At 56.2% G+C, this 17,154-nt stretch overlaps 1 protein-coding gene across 2 annotated transcripts; it reads right to left on the bottom strand.

Annotated features, from left to right (window-relative positions):
- Positions 1 to 2,550: 2,550 nt before the first annotated feature.
- EFNB1 (ephrin B1) lies at positions 2,551 to 15,457 on the bottom strand. 2 transcript variants are annotated; one of them, XM_081563887.1, is made up of 5 exons: positions 14,536 to 15,457; positions 5,723 to 6,000; positions 4,882 to 4,974; positions 4,539 to 4,667; positions 2,551 to 4,385 (listed from the first exon to the last, which is right to left on the bottom strand). In XM_081563887.1, the coding sequence occupies exons 1-5, from the start codon at positions 14,661 to 14,663 to the stop codon at positions 3,973 to 3,975; spliced, it is 1,041 nt and encodes a 346-aa protein (XP_081420013.1). In that variant the 5' UTR covers positions 14,664 to 15,457; the 3' UTR covers positions 2,551 to 3,972. The 2 variants fall into 2 exon arrangements, with proteins under 2 accessions (XP_081420013.1, XP_081420014.1); XM_081563888.1 differs by lacking the exon at positions 4,539 to 4,667 and having other exon boundaries at positions 2,551 to 4,360; positions 4,878 to 4,974.
- Positions 15,458 to 17,154: the final 1,697 nt, after the last annotated feature.

A 17,154-nucleotide genomic window follows, 5' to 3' on the forward strand; every position in this document is an offset into this window, starting at 1 on the left:
CAGTGGGACTGTGACGTGCCTGGGCAGGACAGGAGAACAGGCAGGCAGGCAGGCAGGCCGGATTTCCGAGAGTGATTGATGCCAGGTGGCCAAAGGGCCGCTTTCTCAGCAGGGCCCAACCTAGGATGGTCCCAGTAGGGCCGGGTCTTTTCTTGGATCCTTTGGTTCATGCTCATGTCCCTGCCTACAGGGTGTCCAGCCATCCACATCCCTGGTGCCTCAGGGAGGCTGGGAGCTTAAAATGGACCAGTGCAGTAAGTCCCAAGAGCCCTGGCCTTTCAGTCCCACAAGGCCTAGCCATTTAGGGAAACTGAGGCCTGATTAGCACCTGCTCAGCTTGGCTTCATTGGTGATCTGGGCTCAGCATGTGGAGGAAGCCAAGCAGCTCCACCCTCACCTGGGAAGCATCCTCTATCCCTGACTCACCAGGAGGGAGTTTAGGCCCAGCTGGAACAGGAAGGAGCGCTGAGGGTGGGGCCGGTCTGGGGCCCTACCACAGAAAGCTCACACCCCCTGCCTCCAGCTAGCTAGGCTTGGTCCCTCCCTGACCCACACAGACAGTAAGGGAATGAGGAGGGAATGGCTCCCCTTCTTTAAGAGCCGCAAGGAAGCACACTTCCTCAGTCTCACCCAAGGCGGGCAAGGAGTGAGTGAGTGAGTGAGTGAGTGTGTGTGTGTGTGTGTGTGTGTGTGTGTGTGTGCAAGGAGTGTGTGTGTGTCTGAGGGTGGGGTGGAGGAGAATCACCCTCTAGCAACTTCTGTTTGCTCACAGTATAGTAAAAAGACCTGGGCTTGCAATAGGTCTGTTTCCTCATCTCAAATATGAGGCCAAGAATTCTTCACCTCCTACCCTCACAGGGAAGTTTATGAAATTCAATGAGATAACACGTGTAAAAGTGCATTTTTTTCAGTGGCAGGCATTGTCCAGGTGAAGGACACTCTGCCACAAAGGGCTACTGAGTGGTGCTGTATGGCCGGCAAAGCACAGTCATGGAGTTCAGATCAACAGCAGCCTCGGCTCCCAGGCCAGAGCAAGGGACAACAGAGGTCACAAACCTTCTAGGCTGTTGGAGAAGCTGCCCCATACTTTGCCTTGCCCTCTCGCAGAGATTTTACTTCACATTCCCCACAGCTACTTCCAACAGGCCCCCAGAAACTCGATCCCCCACTGAGACGGTGGGGGCAGCCGGTGTCCCGGGCCGGGTGGTGAGCCACCCAAGGACACTCAGTTGGTGTGGGAAGGGCTCTACTCAATCCAGATCCCCCTCAGTTAGAGAAATCAATCTGGCCTGAACCAGACTTGGGTAGAGACCCCTGGCCCAGGCAGGGGCCCTGCTCTGGGCAGGCAGTCAAGCAGCAGAGGCCCCATCTGATCCAGGCACTTCCTTTGGTTAATGAGAAACCAAATAAACAGCCTCTGCCCCAGCTGGCTTCAGGAGCACCCCAGCCAGGCCCAGCCCTGCCTGCTCCAGCCAGCCTCCCTCCCCTTCACCGTGTAGGTCCCGTGATTCTCCTCCCTTAGCCTTCTCTGTGCGCTTCCCACTTCCCTCACAGCCCTGCCTACTCCTTGGCTTGTGTGCTGGGGCTTCCTGCTCTGGATTGCTAACTAACCCTCCCCTTCCTTCCTCCTCCTCCTTTCCTCTAGTTCCTTCTTACCCATTTTTAGCTGCTGGGATCCCACTTGTTCTCCTCTCCTGATATCTGTCTCAGTCATCTCGATAGCTAATCCCCTACCAAGAAGACTGTGGGCTGCTCTAGGCCCTGCCAGCCTGCGTCTCTGCTGTGGGACTGAGGCCAAACCCTATTCGGGGTACTCACTCCTATCTCAGAACCTCAGCCTGTGGGAGGGAGACTGGGTGCTCAGGTCTTTAACTGTCAGCCAGAAGCCCCCGAGTATGCCATGCTGAGAACTCTGGTGTGCAGGAGAGAGAAGGCTCCTCTGGCTAAGAAGCGAACTGGGAAGCCTAAAGCAGCCTGGTTACCCAGTGGGCCAAAGCTGAGGCCCAGCTCTTGGGAAGTTATTTCCATCCACCTCCAGGTGTCTTGAGGCAGGGCAGGGCTGGGCCTGTCGGCAGGTTCCAGATCTAGCCCCAGCCAGGTGGTGGCAGTACTTGTGGACACACCCAGGTCCCCATGGGAACAGCCCCTCCCCCATCTACTCTCTCTAGCTGAGCCTAATGCCAGACTGGGCAGATGCTCATGGCCTATGCCACAATGGTCACAGGATGGAGAAGGGGACATGGTCACAGTATCTAGCAGAACAAGAGGGCAGAGGAACTTGTGATGAGGAAGGGCACAGAACACTTGCAGCATCTTGCTCCACTAGGATAGTCACCATCTTTCCACACCTGCCCAGATCACCAGTGTTTTGGTCAGGTGAAGATCATGCATACACACACACAACTCAATCTCTCTCTGTGTCTCATTCATATATTCACTCATACACTCACACTTCATTCCCCAAACATCACGACATCATTTTACACCCATTTCTCCATGTGGTTTTTTTTTTTTGTTCTCATTTTTTTCTAAGAAAAAAGCAACAAGAAAATAATTCAGAGTTTATACAAAACATCTTTACATTATTTTTTTTCCAAAAAGACTAGTATTTACACAAATGGCAACAGAAACAAAAACAAAAAAACCCTTTTGACTGCCACCTGGAAGGGGCTGGCTGTTCTGCTCCCTCTTCCACCTGGCTCTGGAGTGGGCAGCTGGCCAGGAGGCAGTGTGGAGGTGGATGGTGGAAGGCCCAGCTCCTTCCATGGCCACTCTGGGAGCGCCTGCAAGGCGCTTGCAAGTGGCAGTCTGTTAGCAGCCGTGCTGGCAAGGAGCCAGGGTCAAAGTGCACGGCATGCTGGCCCAGCCCTGGGCAAGCCTCTTCCTCTTTCCAAGCCCCAGACCAAGATTGGGGGGCTAGTGGGAGCTGCATTAGGGGGACACCCACCTGTGATAGAGCCCAGAAAAGGAGCAGGCCACCTGGCCTTATACCCGCTTAGTTCTCCACCCTGGGCTTCTGTTTCCCCACCAGGCCAAAGGATGCCAAAGCTGAGGGGAGAACAGGGCAGAGGGGAGAGGGGGGAACTCCCAGCTCTGCAGGGCAAATAGCCACCTGGGCACCTCACCTCCCTCCACCCCCCATGAGGTCATCTGCCTGCAGCAGCTCTCCTGTTCCCCAGGCAACAGCCAATTAAGACGTTAATTACCGTGAGAGTGAGGGAGGCAGAAGATGCCCAAGAATCCCACAAGGAAGGGATTTTTTTTTTTTTTTTTTGGTGGACGGGTGGCAGCCACTACCCCATTGCCAAGATCAGCACTGTAGAAGGAGGGTCAGTGAGGGAGGGTGAGACACCTTGGCCAATGGCACTCTTGTCTTCCCTCATGGGCAAGAACAGCCCTGGCCTGCCTCCCCCCCAAAAAAAAATGTCAAGGAGTTTACAAAAGAAATGCCATCCTATGCTTCCTGGCTGGTCACAACCTGCCCCAGGCCCCTGATACTGGGGTAGGCCAGGCTCAGAAAACCTGGGGAGGGGCTGCCTTTTCCATTTTTCTTAAAAAAAAACCAGATGAAAATGAGTTGACAGCTAAAAAATGAACACAAAAACATTAAAAACAGTGATGATAGCGGACAAGCAGTCCTGGGAAGGGAGAAAGGGGGCAGAGTGGGGCAGGGCCAGGGGGGCGTCTCCCTGCCTGCTGTCCATCAGCGTCCGACCCTGCCCTCCAAGAAGGGGCACCCCCACAGAGCCCAGAGGCCTGGCCAGAGGGGGAAGGCACAAGAGCATGGGGGCTGGGGGCATAAGCACCCCCCTCCAAAGCCCAGGGGGTGGGGCAAAAGGGGGATTATAAAAGCCAAGAAACTACAAAACTAAATACAAAGGTGGGCACAGCTGGCAAAGGGAGGGATGTAGGTGAGGAAGGAGAGGTGCAGTCCCGGCTGACTGTCCCTCGGGACCGAGGCTGCTCAGGCCCTCAGACCTTGTAGTAGATGTTCGCTGGGCTCTGGGGCGGCATCTCCTGGACGATGTAGACGGGGTGCCCGTAGTCCCCACTCACCTTCTCATAGTGGGGGCAGTAGTTGTTCTCTGTAGTCCGTAAGGGGATGATGATGTCGCTGGGTTCGGTGCCCGCAGTGCCACTGCCCCCCTTGGGACTGGCCAGGGTGCTGAGTGAGAGGGCGGGCGCCCGCTGCTGTGTGTGCTTGCGGTGCCGCTTGCGCAGCTTCAGTAGCAGGATGGTCAGGAAGATGATGATGAGCAGGAAGATGACGCAGCCGGCGCCCACAGCTGCAAACAACGCCACCTTGGAGTTGAAGAAGCTGTCGGGGTCCCCGCTACTGCCTCCATTCCCACCAGAGCCACTTTTCTCATCCTGGTTCACAGTCTCTGTGGATGGGGGAGGCAGGGGAGAAAGGTCAGCCAGGGGACCCAGGGATACATGGCAGATCCTGGGCTATGCCCTGCCTTCCTTCAGAGCTAGTGCCTGAACGGGCAGCCAAGCAATGGCTTCTGCCCTCTGGGAAACTCCCATACGCTCACCATGCTTGCCGTCGGAGTCACCCATGGAACTCCGACCACCGGGGGCCTGCGTGGCCATCTTGATAGTGTTGTCTGCCTCCTTGCTGGGCCGGCTGGTAGTCAGCTGCTCGGGTGTCACAGCATTGGGGTCTGGAGGTGGGGAGAGGGCAAGTAAGCCAGGGAAACTCCAGAAGCATAGGTGCCTTGGTTATGTAGCACCTCCCAGCCAAGAATGGTCCGGATATTGGACCTCAGATACTCTATCCCTGATGCCCCCTCTGCCACTACTCTCCACGCCCCCACACCCAATCAGGAGCATCTGTTGCAAAAGCCCAGCTGGGGAGCCCTTGGCCTGGATGCTCACCTTGCCCAACCTTCATGACGATCTTCATGGTGCGTGTGCGGCACACACCTCCCTCCCGGTTCTCCAGTCCCTCCAGACTCCCATTGGATGTAGCTGCAGCAAGAGGCCAGAGCAGTCAGGGGGAGGAGGGGTCTGCCAGCATTACCTAGAAGCCCTAGAGATGCCTGAGTCCATAAGAACAGAACTGGGAACTTGGGAGTTACAAGCAGTCCCACCCACCTGTGAACCTTTCTACTTCTCTCCCACTAGGAAGAGTCTGGGACCTAGCCCCTCCCATAAAGATGCTGCTCCTCTATCATGACCAGGCCTTGGCCCTTCCTTCTTAGTTGAAACTATGTGCGTCTCCTCATTGGGTGATGTGGCTCAGAGGCCAAGCAATCAGAACTCGCAAGGTGAGGGAGGCTTCTCTACAGACTGGAAGGAATCCTAGATTGGAGGTCAGGAGAACTAGATTGGAGACCCAATACTCTCTCTCCCTGTGTGATCTAGAGCAAGAAGCCCCTTCACCTCTTGGGGCCTCAGTTTCCCATAAAGAGAAAGGCTGAAGGTCTGCCAATTCTGCCATTCCCAAGATTAGCTCTTAGGTGGGCAAAGAAAATAAGAGAGAGAGCACCACAGATTGGAGTCCTCTTCCAATTCTTAAGAGCCACAGCGAGCTGGCAGCAGACCCCATGGTAATCGTTGGGGTCAGAATTCCAATACCAGGCTGGGAGGAGAGCATGCCAATCCTCAAAGGGGACTGGATCAGGCTGGGCCTGAAATGTGTGTAGTCTCCTTGCACTACTCAGAAGCTCCCACCACTACAGGACAAGACAGAACCACATGGTGGGTAGGGACTCACAGGTAATATAGTAATCATGGTGCTTCTTGAACTCCAGGCCCATGTAGTTGGGGCTGAACTCCTGGAACTTGATGGTGAAGCGGATTTCCTGCTCTGGCCTATTGCAAGTGACTAGCACATTGGGGTCAAGCACAGTGCTACAGGCCGCTGCCTGCTCAGGCCGCACCAGGTACAGCTTGTAGTACTCATAGGGCCGCCCAGCTTCTGCTCGGGGGCAGATGATGTCCAGCTTGTCTCCAATCTTTGGGTAGATCACCAGCCCCTTCCCGCTCAGGAACCTGCCCCAAAAGAGGGAGAGATGGTTAGACTCAGGGTTGGGGGTCTCTGGCCATTCCCAGAACCAGGAGAGCAGACAATGAGGACCAGGCTGGACCCACTGGATGGAGATGGAGAGGACAGACATTCTGTTCCTTCAACCTTATGCTGTGGGTGGGGAAAGAGAACCACACTGCCAGCAGGGCGTGGAAGGGGTGGCCCATGGGCAAGGCTGCCAGGCTTTGACTGTTCGGCAAGGTAGGGCACTACCTAGCTGGGAGAGCCCTTTGTCCTAATGTGGCATTTCCGCAGGGGGCTGACGTGGCAGATGGGCTGGGCACCAAGGTGTCGGGTTTGGGCTGCCTGGAAGTGGCAGCCCTGTCCTCCTCTCACTCCCAACACACTCACATTCCTTCATAGCCACTGCTACCAGCTCCTCAGCACACACACATGTGTATGCACTTGTGTGCACAGAACACAGAAACACACACAGAACAAGCCCACACATGCCCTAGAAACCACCCCCGCAGCTCCCAGTCAACAGCTGGGGGTGCACAACCTATCTGAGACCCATGTCTTCTCCCCCATTCGTGCTAATCTTGGGCATGATAAGGAGATAGGCACAGACCTTGCCTAGAGCCAAGGGATAATGGGCACAGTCTCCAGCCAGGTAAAACTCCACACAGCTCTCTCCACTCCCCACTCCCACTGCCTGGCATCCTACCAGGACTCATCCCACCCCCGTAATGCAAGAGCCCAAATCCCCAAATCTGACCAGTCTCACTGCTAAGAACAGAGAAAGGGGAGAGGAGGCCCAAGCAGGAATTACAGATCATATAGGACAGGGCCCCAATAACCTTGCTCATCTGCCTTTTATTCACCATACACACACACGCACACACACTGCCTCTGCTCCCAATCCTGAGAGAAAATGGATAAATGCCTCCTGAGCCAGGTTCACCTTCTGATCCAGAAGGCCAGGCACTGGGAAACAGCAAGGGGATGGCAGCTGCCTAGGGCCACCGATTCATATCATCCTGTCCTTGCCTAAGCACACAGTAAGTTCTCTCAGCCATTTCTGAGCCTGGGAAATGTAAGAGAAAGAAGACATGTTTGGAATCAGACAGACAGTGGCCCTTACAAGCTCTGCGACCTTGGATGAGGTGCCTGATCTTCCTAAGCTTCTGTGTCCTCACTTATAAACTGGGAGTGGTAAGAGTTCCACCTCTAAGGATGGTGGAGGGGAGACGTGATGGCATGTACAGAGCACACAGTTGACACTCAACCATTTGACTCCTGCTTAGAAATAGTCTGGTCTGCCAAGAGGCAGGAAACCAGACACTAACACCAAGGACCTATGAGCCCAGTCTTGTTTCTTGGGTGGGAAAGAGGAAAAGATGATACAGCTCCATCCTCAAGGACTTTACTGTCTAGTGTGGGTCAGAAAAATAAATGGTCCACGTGGCAGCAATGGACAGCACCAGGCTATCTGGAGGCTATATGCAAGGATGGTGGCCCAAAAGGCAAGGGCTGGAAGCAGAGAGAGGAAGGAGACAGCTCATCTGACAGGACAGTCAGAAATGGTCCCACAAATCGCTTCTTGGCCTTTTGGCTAAGATGAAGTGTAGAAATGGTCCCACAGAAAGTGTAAGATGAAAGCAGGTCCCAGGAGAGGAATAAGAAGTCAACACCCAGCAAGAATAGACAGCAGTGGCTGGGACACAAAACCTAGGCCAGGGATTGTCCCAGTGATGGGTAGAGAAGAGCAGAAGAGGCAGAAAAGCTCAGCTGGGGTCAGACTGAAAGGTGAGGGTTACAACCATCAGTGTGGGTTTCATCCAGTTGGGGACAGACTCTCTAGCAGGAAGGGCAATGAAGAGCTGAAATCAGTGCTTCAACAGAATGAAGTTGAGAGTGGAAAAACATGGTTCCACTCCCCAAGGGCCCCTTCCACAGCAGGGACTACAAAGGAGCTCAGTATCCTCACCTGATGGAGGGAAATGATATCCAAGGAGTAAGGGAACTAGACCAAGCAGATGAAGTACATGAAGAACAGCAGCCCTCTCTCCATGTCCAGGGAGGCTCCACTAAGCTGAAATCTGCCATCCTGCTGTGCAGGAGGGTAAAAGTCACAACGAGAAGGTCTCCCCATTTAGTACCTGGCTTTACCAAACTCCAGAGGGCCAGCAAGGAAGCAGACATGGGATGGAGGCCCACACAAACATTTGAGAGAAAACACCTCCAACCCCATACACCACAAAAAGCTAAGAAGTTTCACCAAAGCCTTCATAATTCCCAAGGCATTTTTCACTTTCTAATCCTTATACGCAGTAGGATTAGACAACTTCTAACAACTAAAAGGAACCTTTGAGAGCCACTGAGTCCAAGCTCCTCATGTGAGGGAAAGAGCAACCAGATGAATGTTCCTACTGAGGGGTGCTCAAAGCCAAGCCAGGGAGCCTAAACTCACCCAGGATGTTATCCCCCAGGGGTCTAAGAGTACCTGAAACATTGGCTGAATCCTTGTACAGCTTCTCCTCCACAAGACCCTACCTGGAGATGACAGCAGGTAGACAGAGAGCATGCATAGGGGTACAGGCCAGCTCCCTTTTCTAACTACTTGGCCTGCCTTACCCATTAGGGAGTTTTGTCGACTCTGAGCAGTCTCCCATCATCACTTGGGTTCTGGAGCCCTGGAACCCAGACACAACCAAGGAAACAGATGTCTACATAGTAGGTGAGGGAATGGGAAAGGGAGAGGACTATTGCCCCCAGTACCCCTCAGACTCTCATCAACCTCAGATAACAGGATCATAAATACGCATGAGTTTATTTGCATAGCAGCTGGCAGAGGGAAACTCACCTTCCCCTAAAGTGCAGAAGGGAGCGGAGCCTGATGAGACCCGCCTTCCCCGACCCTGGTGCACCATGATGGTGCCTTCTCAGCCTCTTTCTTCCCCACCACTGAGAAAAGTGCATCTGGGCCTGTGAGAAGCCCCAGAAAGTGGCGAGGGGCCATGAGGGGTGGGTATGCAGCCTGTGAGAGTGAAGCCTGAGGTCAGGTAATACGCTAGTCATCCTCTACAGCAGGGACCCTGCAGGTCTCCCTTTATATCCACCAGGAGTAGGGGCTGAGAGGAAGAGGATGAGAGTGCCTAGTTAAACTGTTTACCCCCCCCCCCCCGCCCAGTTTTCAAAAACTAGTACTCCCTCCATCATCAAACCAAGCTTTTCTGTCTGGGGCCACCCCCAGACAAAGCCCTTCTCTGGAAAATAAGGGGATTGACATGGCCCAGCAGGAAGCCTGCAGCAGGTCACCATGGTAACCCCTGAGGCCTTCTCTCCTTAGCCTCTGATAGCCCCTGGGACCCCAGGGAGCCACCCCAGGGAGTAGAAGGACTTTCGGGAGGTGGTCTCAGCATTCAGGCTCCTGTCTGTGGCCTGCCTCTTCCCCTCCACCCTAACCTAAGTCTCTTCCCCAGGCTGCCTACTGAGCTTAAAGAATTCTAGAAGGGGAGAAGCCTGAGGGTCTGGCACAGTAGCCAGTACTGGTCAGAGGCCAACTACCCCCCTGCTTCTTTGTCTAGCTAAGCCCCTATTCACCCATACACCGACAATCTACAACAGGGAGAGTTTTGGATCTGCGGGGGTCGTGTCTAGAAACCTGCCCACATTCCACCAGCTCTACACTTCCGCCCCTCTCACCCTTCCCTCAGGCCCTAGGAACTTGTGGTCAGAGAGTGGCCAAAAGGACAGTCCAGTCCTAGGCCATGCCACCACAGGTTTGGTAGAAGATTCTAGCCACAGCTTTGATTCAGTGACTCCAGCACCCCCAAGGGTGGCAGGACCAGTGGAGGACAGACCCCAAGCCAGAGCTCAAGTCTACACTCATTCCAGCAAGGGTGGAGAGTCCCCAAATTAAAGGCTCCTCTTTCACTCCCCCAGCTCCACCCAGCCCCCGAGGCAGCAGGAGCAGGCCTGGCGTGTCCCAGCAGTGCCCGCCCAGGCGTGGGTGGGCAGGAACAGCAGCTGGGTCCTGGCACACACACAGTGCTGTCAGAGGCAGGGAAGCCAGGAGAGCCCCAGAGGAAGTCACCCCTCACACACACACCTACACTAAACCATGCCTCCCCTCTGCTCCACCTGGCCAACACTAGGGCCCACTGGGGGCTCAACATCCCTTTCCTTGTTGTCTGCTTTCTGTGGGGTCCCTAAAAGGCAGTGAGACTCCTGGCCCAGAGAGGAACCAAGGCTGCTGTTTAGAGCTCAGGAGGAAGTGTGCCAGGCATGGAGCTGGCTGCCTCTGTATCATCCCGAGCAGCCTGCCCTCAGATGGTGGCCTAGGAAAGTCAAATGAGGAAGCTGGAGCACTGCTCATCCCACGTGGGCAGGGCCTGAGTCACAAGGACAGATGCACATACACCTGTGAAGTGAGAGGGGAAGCCGGCGGCTAGAGCCAGTGCCTCTTCCCAAACCCTGTCTCTCCCATATCCCAAGGCAGCAGGATGGTGTGGAAAGAACAGCACAAGGCGGCTCTCCCCACTAGGAGCTGACTGACTTGAAACAAGTCACTTTCCTTTTCTGAGCAAATGCCTCCTCATCTGCAAAATAGGGGCAATTCTAATTCCCAGGGCTGTTGGGAACATCCAATGAGCTCACATATGAAGATGCTTTGGAAGTAGCAAGGTACTGCCCCACTGTTAGTTAGCACACCAAGTACCATTTAGAAGAAGCTGAAGAAGCTTACTGCACTCCTGGATGCCAGCACCCCTACCCAAAATGACTACCATGAAAATCCACGCAGGAGGGGCTGCCACAGCGCTCAGGGCAATTAACCCCCAATATGGCTGGTGAGCATCCCCCTACCTCAGCTCCCCTAATAATCATAGGGTGGATCCTCCCCCTAAACCTACTGTTCCCATGGCAACCAGCAGCCTCCTGGCTGGCCCACCCGCTCCATAATCTCAACACCAAAAAACAGTGATGCACAGTAGTATCCAGGGCCCACCCATCCCCACCCATCACAGTTGCTGAGGCAGTGGAGAGCCTGAGGGGAGAAAGGGAACCCTAGATTCAGCTCCTGGCCCAGCCTCACCAGGCCCTTCATGCCCTGGCCTGAATGCCTGGGGTTGGGGGAGGGAGGGAGGGGAACAGGGAGCTTTAGGAGCTGCTGGGTTCCCATCACTTTCAGGCCCCCACCTGTGGCCAATCAGCCACAGAGTAAAAGAGGTCAGGTCCCTAGCCGCCCCGGAAAGGGGCCCCCTGAGCTGGCCTCCCCAGGACTGTGAGCTGGAACAGCTGTGAGGGGGCTGGGACCAACACTTTGGCTTACAGCAGGCAAGCCTGGGTTGGGGTCTGCAGCTGCCCCCACCCATGCTGGATGGAGTCAAGGGTCCTGGATGCCAAGCTGAAACCCCCACCCCCACCCCTTGCATGGAAGGTGTAATATGATCTCAGGCACATTCCCACTCCCTGGAGGTGGGGGAACCTGAGTGGGGGGCAGGAAAGGGTCAGAACGGGACTGAGAGACTGAACTGCAGCAGCTGGACTTGGCTGAGGACTCAAGTATGAGGCCTGCCGGCTGCCCCAAGTTCTCAGGGGAGGAGGCTGAAGGAGGGGGCTGCCCTGGGACCTTCCATCACAGCCCCCTACCCCCACGGATCCAAGCATGCTCATGCACTCTGGTTCCTCCCAACCTCTAGCAGGCCCAGACCCATCTTCTCACACTGCACTCATTGGGCAAATCTGACAAGAGGGGCCAAGGAGGCAGATGCTCTTGCCACCAGAGACTATCACCCTGGAAGGCCCCAGAACCAATTGGGGTTAAGATGCTGAGAGTCTGGAGTCAGCTCTTCCAGCTCCCTTCTCCTGGTCAGGGCTGGGGCTCCCTGTACCCTGGAAGCTGGAAACATACCCCCAGCCCCACCGCTTCTTTATTTTGATTTTTTTTTCCCAAGGAGGAAGCAATTAAGCAGGGTTTATAGGCACTGGGAGATTTTTTTGGGGGGAGGGAGGTTGCCAGCTCCTGACAGGACTGAGGAGAGAAACCAAAAGCCGGGAGGAAGAGGGGAGGGAAGAGAGAAAATGAGCCTGGGAGGGAGAGCACGGGCATGTGCGAGAAACAAAAGGACTTGAGAAAAAGAGGCAGAGAGTGACTAAGAGTGAGAGGGAGTGTGAGAAAGAGGGAGAGCCGGGCAAGTCGAGCTGGAGAGGGGTGGTGAACGCAGCTCACATGGGGTGTGAGAGGGCGAACCAACAAGGGCCTGAGAGGGAGAAGTCAGGCAGGAGGCGAAGAGGGAGACACGGACAGAAAGAGACTGTTGATTTGAAAGACTGTGGGAGCTCAAGGCTTGGGCGCGGTGGCAGAGGCAGCCCCCAGAGCTCAAGGCTTGGGCGCGGTGGCAGAGGCAGCCCCCAGAGCTCAGAGTGAAGCTGAGGGCAGTGCCTTCCTCTTGTCCTCCTGCACCCCGCCCCCCGCAACCCGTGCCAACACACACAGACAGGCTGCATTCCAGACCCCGGAGTATAGACAGAACATGGACTGGGGGGGCATAGGGGCACCAGGATCAGTCCCCCACTGTTCTTAGAATTTGCTCAATTACAGGATGGAATTCATGCAGGTCCTACTGAGGCCCCAACCACCACCCCCACCACCCCCAGGATGCCTGCCCTCAGCCTGAAGTGGATCTGGGAGGCGAGCAGATCTCAAAAACCTGTAAACTGGTCCAGAGCACTCAAGGCTCAAAACACAAAAAGGGTGAAGCTCAGGGAGATCTTGTTTTTCCCAGTGCTCACCCCCCGCACTCTGCAGGAGGGCTTCCTTCCAGCTGTGGAGCAGCCTGCTATCTCTGGTTAGAGACCCGAGAGAGCAATTAGGTCACTCCCATGAGCCCCTATGATGGGCTACCCCAGGCGGATTTCAGCTCTTCATACTCAAGAGAGAGCATTTCCAGCCTCCACCTTCACAGGAGAGAACTGGGAGCTTCACAACCTTTCTCCTTGGGCTGAGCAGCCCCAGGTCCCAAGACCATTTTGAGTCCCTGCTGTTAGCAGAGCACTGTGCCCAGTTTGGCTTCTGAGTAAAGAAGAAATTCTTATCAATCCCTTTCCTTGTACCCTGACCCTGGTTTAGACATCCCACTAGCCGATAAATAGGACCCTACCTTAACTCAAGGAGAAGAGAACTAAAGAAGCCCCCCTCTTCCACTCCAGGGCTGAGAGATGCACCGCCCCTGGAACCTAAGAAGCCAAGGCAGGCAGGAGCTCAGGAAGTTAGAGGGGAGCCCAGGAGAGTGGACAGAAAGAGATTCCAGATATAGGAATCATACAGATAGGGCAGGCCTAGGGCCCCCAGTTTCCCACTAAGTGAGGTGTCCGCACACTGCTGGGCCCTCCAGAAAACAGGAAGGAAGAGCAATTTTGACCCTGGGTTCCAACCTAAGTCCTGGATGCCAAAAGAGAAAAAGGTCCAGAGGTCACTACACAACCCAGCGACTCCCCACTAACAGCCCAGAAACCATTGAGCCACCGCCCTGAAAGGTGTGTGTGTGGGGGGGGGGGGTTGGGCGAGGATTGTGAAGGGGAAGGAGAAGAGAGAAAAGAAAGGATCTCCTCTACATAACTGCTTCCCCAACCCCTTTGGGAAAGCTAAGCACAACTCCCCAATGTGAGGGACGGGGAAGGTGGGGAGGAGCAATGGGACCAGCCTGGGCAAGAATCCTTCATTCGCCACCCACCTCCCTTTCCAGCTCGGCCACCACACTCCACCCTGGCCAGCCCTGGAAGCTCTGCTGTCGGCTCCATTGGACCCCCGACGGGCGATGGATCGAACCCCCCCCCCCGCAACAAAACCCCTTTCCCACTCCGCCCCTCTCCACCCGCCGCCTTTGTGAGCCTGGGAGCGGCGCCCGCCCTTCCACGGCCCCAGCAGGGAGAAAGGTGGCGGGGGAGGGGTAGAGGGGGGGCGCGAGGGCTGGAAGAGACTGCAAAATGAAAAGCTGGGGAGGCGAACTGGGAAGAAAGAAATGAAAATGGGAGAAGCCCGAGTCGGGATACAGGCGCTGCCACCCGCCCCAAGCGCGAAGTCCCGCGCCGCGGTCCCTTTACTGCTAAACAAACGGTGAACCCGTGTTCTGGCCTCTTCCCCTCCCAGGTCAAGCTCGCCCCCACTCCCCAACCCCGCCAGCGGCTCTCCGCGAAAACCGCCACGTTCCCAGGGGCCCCAAAGGGGGCTGCTTTCTCTCCCCCACCCAGCTCTCCGGTGCGCTCTAGAGCGCTCCAACTCCCAGCTCTGCCCGGCGCGACAATCTCGACTTGATTTGGGACGTGCAGAGGAGAGAGCCGAGAAGCCAAGGGGTCACAATCCAGCCAAGTGCCCCCACCCAACCCCGCCGCACCCTTCCCCGCCCGTCCTCAGGGAAACACACTCGAAAAAGCCAGAGACAAAATAGGGCGCCGCTCCTCCTCTGAACACCTTCCCACAGGCGCTCGGGGGCGCGCGGCCTCACCCCGAAGGAGTGCCTCCCACCCTCAGGGACCAGAAGAGATAAGTTACTCACTTGGGGTTGAGAGAGCTCCAGGACACGGGCTCCAGATTCTTGGCCAGCGGCGTGGCGAGCCGGCACAGCGCCAACACGACCATCGCGACAAGCCACTTGCCGAGCCAACGCTGGCCAGGACGGGCCATCTTCCTGGGGGCAGGCTGCACTTCGGGATCCCCTGGCACCTCCTCAGCAAAGCTGGCCTCGCCTTCCCGTGCCGCGCTGCGCTCCGAACCGCTCAGGCGCCCATCCTCCGCAGCCGCCGGCCTTGAAGTGCTCCCCTCCCGCCGGCTTTGGTGTCGCTCTTCTCCACCCCGCCGGCCAGGAGGACTCACTGGGCAGCCGCCCCCAACTCCGGCATGAGTTGCGGCCTCTGAGGGCTCGCTCCCCTGGCCTCTCTGCCACACGAAGCGCGACGGGGGCTCTGCCCCCCACCGGAGGATCCCTTCCGATTCCGCTCGGCTTCCCGAGACTGTTTGGAACTGCGTGCCCTCTCCCCGACGGGGTCTCCCCGCTGGGGACTTGGTGGCCACCCCGACGCCTCAACCGTCCTGGAATCAGCACCCCTGGGAAGAAGTGGGAGTCTCCCCACCACACGAGCTCAGTCCGGGGGCTCCCGACCGGGCCGCCCTTGCACGGGCTCCGTTCCTCCAGGCCACACTGGAACTCCGGGCTGGGCGCCCCCCCGACAGCTTCGACTTCAGCGCGGGCCCCGCTTAGTGTATTTAGAAGAGCGGGGAGACGTTGCCGAGCAAGCCAGTCCCATCAGTTTGCGCCTCTGAAGCCTAGGCGTTTGGCCTGGCAGCCCAGTCGCCGAGTCCTAGCTTCCCGGCGACTGCGCCCGAGGGTCTGCGTTCAGTGCGAGGTTCACACACCTCCCACTGCTGTCCAGCACGCATAGACTCCCTCCGCCGCCGCTGAGCTGTCTACTCCCCTGCTCAGGCGTACGCAAGGCCAACCCTACTCGTTTTAGCCAATAGCAAGCTCCGTCACGGGGTCCTTGCCCTGCACCACGCCCCTAGAAGAGGAAGGGGGCGGGGTTTCGGGAACTCTTAAGGACACCGCACTCTCGATGGCACCAATCTGAGTGTGCGGCTCGTGCGGTTAGGGATGGGTCCCGCCTAGTCCTGTTCTCAGAGCGCTCTGCCCGTGGGAAGTTGGCGCTCCTCTAGAGCTGTTGGCCTTCTCTGCTCTCTGCGCGCCTGTTCAATACTCCGACCCACTGCCCTGGGCCAGACAGGTCCTGTCACGAGTATGCCGGGAAAGTACTGTCATTCTTGTTACACACGCGAGCCCTGAAGTTTTTGCTCCATGCCCACCACTGTGGCAAAGATAGCTTGTTTACTGCCTGTCCCTTCTCTCACAGGACACTGGTAGGCTTTCCTCCTTTCACCTTCGCAGTGCAGTGTCCACTTGCACATGCACCCAGAGTCCTGAACAGACAAATGGATATCGGTGGGTGGTGGAATCTCAGAGGGGTCAAGTAGGGGAAAGAGGAGGGTGGGGGAGAATTTCTTCGCTCCTTGGGACTAGGCCTTGGAAATCTCAACTTTGGAGAAGAGCCTTGTGGGACACCAGGGGCCCAGATTTCGAGTCTTGTCCTGTCTGAAGGTGTGGGCAAGGGCCCCAGACAGGCCAGCGGGAATGAGAGGGCACCTCGATAAAGAAAGACGCAAAGAGGAAAGGTTATAGGGCAGAGGCACCTTTAGAAAATGCAAAAGCAGATGCCCTGGCCCCAGCACACCAGACTCCAGCGCCTGCCGGCCTCGCCATCTGGGTCTTTGTCTCCCAGTCCTGGCCCGTTCTCCCCGCCCCTCTTCGCTTCTTTGCTTATAACTTTGGCTCAATCCCATAGCTCAGACCCTCCAGGTCCGACCCACTCTCCCCCGTCGGACCTCAACAGATGTACCCACATGCTAATGTCTCCCCCTACTGGGGTTTTATAACACTGCCGGAGCCTGGGACCAACTGAGAGTGCCCACTCCAACAGGAGCGTGGCACACACGAGCCTGGCACACGCACTCGAGCGCAAGACCCAGGACAGGGGTAGTAGCCTTGGCTAGAACCGCGGTCCCCTATGGGGAGGAACAGAGAGCACTAGGAGGAAGATCTGAGTTTGGAGTTGGCTCGGGACTGCCGAGGACTTCAAGTCTCTTTGCTGCTGCTTTACGGAGATCATTAGCGACATTCCCGAAGTGCTCTGCCATTTACACAGTTTCCTGTCCTTCTCTCACTTAAAGAGGAGGCTGAGTTACTGACTTTCTCACTGGATCCTCTGATGACCTCTTTGGTTCATAGAGTGGACCTATGTTTGGGGGAAACAAAGAGAGGGAAGTGGGTTATTCTCACTTCCAGCAGAGGAAGTGAGTTACTCTCACTAGGGCCTAGAGGATGAGAAGGAAATGGGTAGAAATTAAAGAGGAGGAGCTGTCTAGGGTCTCTCACCTCCCAGCTGGACTCCTTTTACGGCGTGAGCAAGGAGAGACAATAACAAGGTGCAGGGACACACTGATAGACCAAGTTGGAGACTAGGATTGTCCAAAGGGCATGGAAGGACAGCAAAACCTGAGGATGGAAAACAACCTGCCACTTACTATGTTCCAGGAACCATGGTAGAGGCATTCCCTTCACAATCCT

This window comes from Giraffa tippelskirchi, chromosome X (assembly GCF_054371585.1).
Source record: "Giraffa tippelskirchi isolate mGirTip1 chromosome X, T2T-mGirTip1v1.2.pri, whole genome shotgun sequence".
Lineage (NCBI taxonomy): Eukaryota > Metazoa > Chordata > Mammalia > Artiodactyla > Giraffidae > Giraffa > Giraffa tippelskirchi.

Coding starts and splice junctions, on each gene's coding strand:
- EFNB1 (XM_081563887.1), bottom strand. CDS start 14,663: ATGGCCCGTCCTGGCCAGCGTTGGCTCGGCAAGTGGCTTGTCGCGATG. Junction 6,001..14,535: donor TGGAGCTCTCTCAACCCCAA/GTGAGTAACTTA, acceptor CTTTTGGGGCAG/GTTCCTGAGCGGGAAGGGGC. Junction 4,386..4,538: donor TGACTCCGACGGCAAGCATG/GTGAGCGTATGG, acceptor CCCCATCCACAG/AGACTGTGAACCAGGATGAG.